This window comes from Nelumbo nucifera, chromosome 3 (genome assembly GCF_055504915.1).
Source record: "Nelumbo nucifera cultivar China Antique chromosome 3, China Antique-T2T, whole genome shotgun sequence".
In the NCBI taxonomy this organism is placed as follows: Eukaryota; Viridiplantae; Streptophyta; class Magnoliopsida; order Proteales; family Nelumbonaceae; genus Nelumbo; species Nelumbo nucifera.
The window spans coordinates 109,508,812-109,516,716 of NC_142651.1; the positions used below are offsets into that span (position 1 = coordinate 109,508,812).

Here is a 7,905-nt window from a genome sequence, read left to right on the forward strand (position 1 = left end):
GGTTTTGGAGGAAAACGGACCGGTTCTCAGTTTTTTTGGTCCGACCATCCGGTCCGGTCCAGTTTTGAAAATAGTGAGGTAAATCCAAACTCAACCCTAAATGTTCAAGCATTAGGATAGGGCTTGGCCCAACCCGAGTTTAAGCCCAAGTTTATCAACCCAAGCCCAACTTGAGCTTAACCCAACATAACTTGGGTTGGACCAAACCAAATTAGTTGGGATTGGACGAATTCGTTGGGTTTGAAAGAATGTATGTGTATATTTTTATACAACCATCTTTTGTTGGGTTTTATGGCCTAATTTAAGAGTATAATTGATAGAAAACATGTGCAAACTTCACACACACACATATACATCCACACTACTTAATTCATGTCGGGCTCAATTCATATTCTACACTACTTAAAATCTGGTTTGGCACTCACCCCCTTTGATACATCCACACTTATACATGGGATTGATTTTCTGTAAAAGTTACAAGGAATTTGGTATCTTATCTTTTATCGTAAAGATCAATTTGCAATTTTTCTTATCAATTTTTTAGGACAAGGTTTGGTGTTGACAAACCGGATTGTAGGGCTGTTTATAAGAAGGCCCAACCCGACCAAACCGACCAACCCGAGTTGGATGGGTTTTTATCAGTACGGGTCGGTTTTGGGTTGTGCAAATTCTTAAACTGATGATTCAGGTCGGTTTCGGTTTTTACATAAGAAAATCGAAACCGACCCGAACTGAACCAACTTAGTTCCTAGTTCAAACATGAAGTTCTAAAGCCCATTAGGCCACCTAGTTTTTGAATGGTTGCAAGAAACTTTGGATTAGTAAATAGTGATTAATGAACAACTTTTGTGATTAACTTTTCATTTAAATTTTATCATAGGAGATGGCTGAAATGATGTTTAATTTACGATTGCTTTTAAAATTAGCAAGATTTTATCACAGGGATGAATTTAGAACCGAAACCAACCCAAACCGACCTAACCCGACTCAAACCGATCAGGTTGGTTTTACTTAACACTGGGTCGATTTTGATTTCTATGTCAAGTAACCCGATCAGGTCGGATCGGTTGAAAAAAACTACAGTAAACCGACCCAACCCGACCCGTGAACAGCCCTACCGGATTGGATTCAGTTGTTAGTGCTGTTTTACGTCCGATGTCGAATGTTGATTGTCGGAAATCGATAATTGGTCGTCGGCACCAGCTTAACTCTTCATTTTTCACATTTAAAAAGGGTTGTCTCTTTAGGAAAATAACGGGGAAGAGGAGGAAGTGGGGTTATTTATTTATTTATTTTAATTAATTTAAAATAGATATTAAAAGTAACGGAGAGGAGAATTTCTCTTTCGTTAACTTCGAACATTAAAAGTGGGGTGCTTACGTGTTGCAACGCAGTTGGATGACCAGCCCCGCTTTGTAAACTATTGTCTTAATAGGAATTTTTCCAAAAAAATAAAAAAAGGTTTCGGTTCAACTGCTTATACTGCTTTAGTGGTCGGTCCTTGCTATAATAATACGTGGCAAGCACAGTGGGTCAATGCCCAATTGGATCTGACTTCTGAGCATCAGAGCGAGCGTAGCCGTCCTCCCCCATAAAAAACCTCTTACGGTCTTAGCGACCCACCAATCTCCCTTATAATACCCCTTCAACGTCAACGTGATTCAAATACCAACCAAACAGTCAAAACTACCAGCCTAAGTGCATTATCAGACCCTGGGAGCAGCTTGAACATCTCTCTCTCTCTCTGGCTGGCATTAGATTCTAGAGATGCTGGTGATGGTCCACAGCTGATGCTTGTTATTTAGATTACTATCAGATAGAAAGGAACGCCCAACTGAGGCCATGGCGCTAGTGATCTACTGGTACGACTTCATCTGCTTCGCCATTGTCGCTGGCGCCATCTTAGGTTCTCTATGGGTTCTTAGGCGGAGAGAGGGCTCCGGAACTTGTGAGGATCACTCCGCATACGAGAGCCTGCTGGTGGCTCAGTCGGACACTGAAGGGTTTGCTGGGGTGACACGGTTACGGGCCGGTCACCTCAGCTCCACTCAACTCTGGACCAGTTGTTGGCGTGGGCTGCACCCTGTATGGCTCTTAGTGTCACGCACCGTCTCAGCCGTAGTCATGATCGGACTGCTTCTTTGGGACGTTCGTCGATACGACGCCAGCATCTTCGTTTACTACACCGAGTGCGTTCTTCCTCTCTCCCTTCTCTGCTGCTCTACTCTACCTAATGCATATCTACCATCATCCATTATTCCATTATCGCCGTTAACTACTTGTCACTGAATAAATCATTCATTGCCTTCTTTTCTTGCTTATAATTAATTAATCCAATTTTTGGTTTTAGTTAGTTAGTTTTTATGTGAAACGGCCTAGAAATCTAGAATCAATCAATCCCAAATATTCTCTAATTTCTAGTTGTTGCGTAATCGGATAATCCTGCATGGTTTGACAATCTGATGATCCTATTTCTTCCTTGATTAGCCGTATTCCGATCGGACGGATTATGTAGAGGGTCCGACGGTAAACCTTCGTCTATTAATTTTAGATGATGTATAGCAGCGAGCCAGTGAAACACTGTAATGACAAAAATACCCCTTCAAAAACTGAAATGCCCCCATCGGCATTCAACCTGCAATTCTCTACTGTCTCTCTGACTCTGGCTGGTGCCCGGTGGCTCCGCCAATGAGTTGTTTTATTCGCAGTCTTCTGGGGTACTCGTTCTCGTTACTTGGGCAGTGGTAGCTCTGTTTTATGGAGTACAGAATGCTCCTTTGAGCGCCAACGATCCCTCTCTGGTTTCCTTGTTGGACAAAGCTCAGTCTCCTTTACGCCTTGGCCTTGTATTTTCTTACACTGTAAGATGAGCTCTAAGCAATTTCCTCTGGAACTCATTTTTTCTGATTAGTACATTGATTGGAAAACAGGAAATTTCTATGGTTTTTTCTTAATCTATACCTTGAACAATTAATTTTGTATGCTGAATTTCACAGCATTTTCTGGGGTTGGTTGCTGTAGCTTGATTATATTATGTGTTAAGTAATCAAGTTGTGTTCTAACATGTGATAACATTAATTGAATTTCGTTTCGATACAAAAGAGGGGGGAAATGGGTTTCTCTAGTTTAGAATGGAATGGTCTGAAGATGATGATTTGTTGTGATTCGTGACTACAATACCCTTGATTTTCAGAAATGATAAGCTTCGAGCTATTTCCATTAACTGTTGTGAATTAACAGAGAAACCAATTAGTTGATACTACAGAAGATCAACACATGAAGATGTCTTGCAAAAAAGATCCTTAACTCCTCAAAATCACCGCATGAGTGTATAAATTCACAGCTTTCTGTGAAAAAGTAGGTCCACTATACTTCCTCAGCTTTCTTCATAGAAATATCAGATATCATGTTTATATTTTTCTAATTAATCAGGTCAATTAGCAAACCTCCCTACACGACCTCACCTATTTCTGCCACATAGATGGATCCTATGGTCGATCCAAAACCCAAATCATCCATTGGACATAGAACCTTGAATTGGGCATTTATTCATTCATGCAGCCCACATCATACATTTTACCCCGCCTTGAATTGGATTTTTCTCCAGTATCACTGACCTCACTGCCTGGCCCTTCCCCATAAAACAAACAGACTTTTGACCTGCGGAGGGTGGTTCAGGAATCAAGTTTAGATGAGCGAAGGGTGTTTCCTTTTGGCCCCCATAATAAATTGCCACATGGAAGATCCCTATCTCCTTCACACACTTCCAAAAGATGAAGCAGGCATTACCAGGCTTTTGTCGCTGAGTATCTTCTCCTGGTCTTTAAATTTCACCCAACTTTTATGTTGGTTCACGTTATGTGGAGCATTTCTTCATGTATAGACCTTATGATCTTCCAATTGTGTCATGGCTGTGCATAGTATTTCACCTTTAGGCTGTGTTTGGTTTGAAAGAAAAGGTAAGGAAAGGTAGGGAAACCTGGTACAGGTTCCTTTCCCTACCTTTTCTTTCATACCAAACATAACGTAGGCCTAATTCCAGTGAAGGAATATGACACCATTCACATTAATAACAATTTTCCTTAGCTAGGATTGTTCATTTGTAATTTGGCAATTAAAAAACCTATCCAGAATTGGTGGGAGAGAGGGGAGGGGGTTTAAAATTCCCTTGCTTTTTATGCTTCCTATAAGTATTTTTTGCTCTAGGGTCTATGTTTTCCAAGACAGTGCTTATGCTAATGAAGAAAAAGAAACCTTAGATTCTTGAGCCGAGCTCAAAATATGATTAAATTTTGTCTTTATTTCTCTGTTTCCTAATGGTTATTTGAAATTCTCTTTCCTATGGAACATTTAAAATATTAGTATGATGCAAATGTTTGTAAAATCAGGACTAAAAACTAGTCTTATTCCCAAATTTGTTACTTATATCATACTTTCTTCTTATATGAAATATTCTTGGAGAAGTATTTCTCCCATTGGCGTTTTCATTAACTTGGTTCTCTGATCTGCTTTTGGTTACCTAGAAAATGAGAAATCTTCTTTTAGGATAGCATGGGGTCAGTTCTGTTTCCTATCACTCTCCATTGTTTTCAGTCTGCCTTCTCTACTTTAATGAAGAGAGAAAAATAGAGGTCAAAGGGGAAATCTACTTACCTGTTTGGACTTGATTGTCTTTTCTCTTATAGTTTCCAAAGTAGTGTAATGATTGAGTTGAAACACTTTCTGCTGGTAAGAATGATATTTTTTTTTCTGACTTCGAGCATTTATAGATTGTGGTTTATTCTATTTGACAATTAATGGTATCTGAATTCCCATTCTTGTGATCTAACTGATTTACAGGTGGACATTTACATTAGTCATTCTCTATTTTGCGGTATGTTCTGCACTCTGCACCACCCCTCTTTTATTATTAGTAAGAATTTAGATTAGTTTGTAGCATGTTGAGGCACAAAATTGGCCCACATGTTCATCCTTAACCCTTAATTTATAGGGAAATTTTCACCATAAGGACACCTGCCACATGTCCTGAATAAGCCCTTTCTTGTGACATTCTTTTAAATTATAAATTCAAACTTTGAGAACATCTAATACACCCAGCTAAAATGTATGGCTCACATATTCCGGGGAAGTAAGACATGGTCAATCAGGAGGGTCCCTTAATAGATGGATGTTTCAGAATGACCCATGATTCTCTCATGTGGCAGAAATAGGTGGAGTTGTCTAGAAAATGAACCTAGTTGACTTGATTAGACTACTGTTTTCTTATATCTAAGCATGCACCAAGTGCTCTTCAATTAAACAACTTAACATGTATCACTTCTCCTTGTAGCTTGGTATCATTGCATCTGTTCATGGATGCTTGATGCATTCAAAAAGACCTTGGACTGAAAATGATGAAAACAATGGATATCTGAAGAGCGATTTAGAAGGACGTAACTCTACAAGCACCATAAATTTAAGAACACACAAAGTCAGGGGCACCATCAAGTTGCAAAGTCATCATGAGCAAGATGCGACAGAACAAAGAGCTGGATTTTGGGGATATCTAATGCAAACTATATTTCAGGTTTAGTTTCTCCTGGCTTCCTTTTTCCTGCTTATTTTGCAATTTTTCATTTTTGCCTCAAACTTTTTTTTTTTGAACAGACCTGTGCAGGTGCTGTGATTCTTACGGATGTTGTATTTTGGTTTGTCATAGTTCCATTCTTGTCAATCCAGCGTTTTAGCCTAAACCTGGTGAGGTTCTTATCCTTTCAACCATTTTAAGAAGAACTGCTAGTATTTACACTGAACTAAGGCTTTTTTTTTTCTGTTATACATTATATGCATATATAAATCAGTATAGATTGAACATCTGTTTTTCCATCATCTGAGCATAAAGAAGAATGCTAGAATACAAATATGTGTGCCAATTCAGCAAACAATAAAAGAGGTCTTAAGCATTTACAACATATTCTACATTTAACTTACTAGATTATCTATTATTGAACCTTCATAAATGAACAGTTCTTAATGAAGGACCATTTCTTATAGAGGAAATTGACTGCTCACTGGGGTAAACTAGTCAACTAACTAGCTTCAATCATCAGATATTCTCTCTCCTTTTGCCATTTTTTTTTCTCTTTTCAATCGAGTTTGGTTGTGTTTTGGTTAAACAAAGGCAGCTTTCTCATTTTGTATTTCTTTCAAGTCAATAAGAGAAGTTGGAATCTAAAGAAGCTGCCGCATAATCTTGGCCTTCCAGATACAATGGTTGGATTGGCACCTAACAGTATATATGGACTTTATTTTAGAAGGATCCCATGACTCTCATGAAACACAAGCTTTGGGAGATCCTCTTTTTTTTCCCCTTCTTTTTCTTTGCAATGCTTGTGAAGTTATCTGCATTAGTGTTTCTTGCTTCATTTTCTTCTTCTGAATATGACAGTTTTTAGCTATCCCATCTTTCTTTCTTGTACCATGTTTTACCTAATGTTGGTGACTTCTTTTCCACAGTTAATGGGGTGCATGCATTCTTTCAACCTTGTGTTTCTTCTCCTTGACACTGCTCTCAACAGTCTTGTAAGTATAACAAATTAACAAGAGAAGAGTGTATTGTAGATTATTTCTTCCCTTGGGAGGAAATCTAAGATGTCCCCTCTGGAGACCATTAGGATAGCTTTCACCAGTGGCTTTGATGCATGCATGTGTTTCACATACCATGAGAATGTCTCCCTCTCAGTCCGTTCTCCAAGTCTAACTTATGCATGCTCTTGGTGGACAATCCATGACTAGAGTATACCCTAAAATATAAATTCCTTATTTGTTTTTTGCATTGTACTTAGTTTCTTGGCTTACAGAACCAATGGTATGTTCTCTCCTTTCTGTTTAGCCTTTCCCTTGGTTCCGGCTTGCATATTTTGTTCTCTGGAGTTGTCTCTACGTCATTTTCCAATGGATTATTCACGCTTGTGGGTTTACATGGTAAGCATCTACTTTTCATAGTTTCTGCTCTAACTCGCTCTATGGCATCAAGGAGTCATTTGTCATCTAAATAACTACTACGGCTTCTTTTCTTAGGTGGCCGTATCCTTTTCTTGAACTGTCGATCCCATGGGCACCTCTTTGGTAAGTTATTAGACAGTATTCCATAGCCATCATCTAGATTTTCTTAGCTTAAGTCTTTAGATAGATTGAGGACCATCTAATGGTGAGGATGTCTGTCTGGCAGGTATTTCGGTTTGGCTGTGGTTCACATCCCATGTTACGGTCTGTATGCATTGATTGTAAAAATAAAAAACGCAGTTTTCTCGAGATTGTTCCCCGAGGCATACATAAGGTGTTAATTAGCTTCTCCATTTCTTATTGTTCTTTGAAAAATGGTTGTACCTGATGGTGATCCGTCTGTGTGAATGCCTAGTGTACGTAGAGGAGGGAGGGTTTGATGTAGCGGCAATCACCTCTTCTAGTGAATCAATCAAAAGGATGTTTATTATGTTTTGTCCTTTATAGAAATGTGGTTGAGTTGAGACAAATATGTTACGTGATAGGAATATTTCAATGGATCAAATTTGAATTTCAAAGATATTCGGTTCCACCCGATCAATTCACAGCCCTGGATCAGAAGTGATTCTGGCAGATAGGGGTCTCGCCTCGGTCAGTCATTCCAATCAAATGGTTTTTAGTTGACTTTCGATGCCTTGAACTTCATCACGAGCATTAAGGGCCACGGCTTCAATTTGGGAATCAGATTTGGTCTTCATAAGACGTACTTACACCGTTTACACCATGGTTTTTAAAAACGAACCGGTGACTGAACCGGTCAGGGTCCAATTATCGGTTCAAACAGTTTGACCATTTGACCCAAAAAGCCAGCCCATTTTGACAAAAAAAATTAAAAAAATAGGAAAATGGTCAAAACCGTTC

The 7,905-nt window shown here is 38.9% G+C and overlaps 1 protein-coding gene across 1 annotated transcript; it reads left to right on the forward strand.

Annotated features, from left to right (window-relative positions):
- The first annotated feature begins 1,729 nt into the window (after nt 1–1,729).
- LOC104607104 (protein rolling protein) lies at nt 1,730–7,564 on the forward strand. Its single transcript, XM_010272620.2, has 8 exons — nt 1,730–2,189; nt 4,840–4,873; nt 5,330–5,566; nt 5,647–5,736; nt 6,496–6,561; nt 6,872–6,963; nt 7,060–7,107; nt 7,211–7,564. The coding sequence occupies exons 1-8, from the start codon at nt 1,843–1,845 to the stop codon at nt 7,323–7,325; spliced, it is 1,029 nt and encodes a 342-aa protein (XP_010270922.1). The 5' UTR covers nt 1,730–1,842; the 3' UTR covers nt 7,326–7,564.
- The last annotated feature ends 341 nt before the right edge of the window (nt 7,565–7,905 follow it).

Coding starts and splice junctions, on each gene's coding strand:
- LOC104607104 (XM_010272620.2), top strand. CDS start 1,843: ATGGCGCTAGTGATCTACTGGTACGACTTCATCTGCTTCGCCATTGTC. Junction 4,874..5,329: donor TAGTCATTCTCTATTTTGCG/GTATGTTCTGCA, acceptor TTCTCCTTGTAG/CTTGGTATCATTGCATCTGT. Junction 5,737..6,495: donor AGCGTTTTAGCCTAAACCTG/GTGAGGTTCTTA, acceptor TCTTTTCCACAG/TTAATGGGGTGCATGCATTC.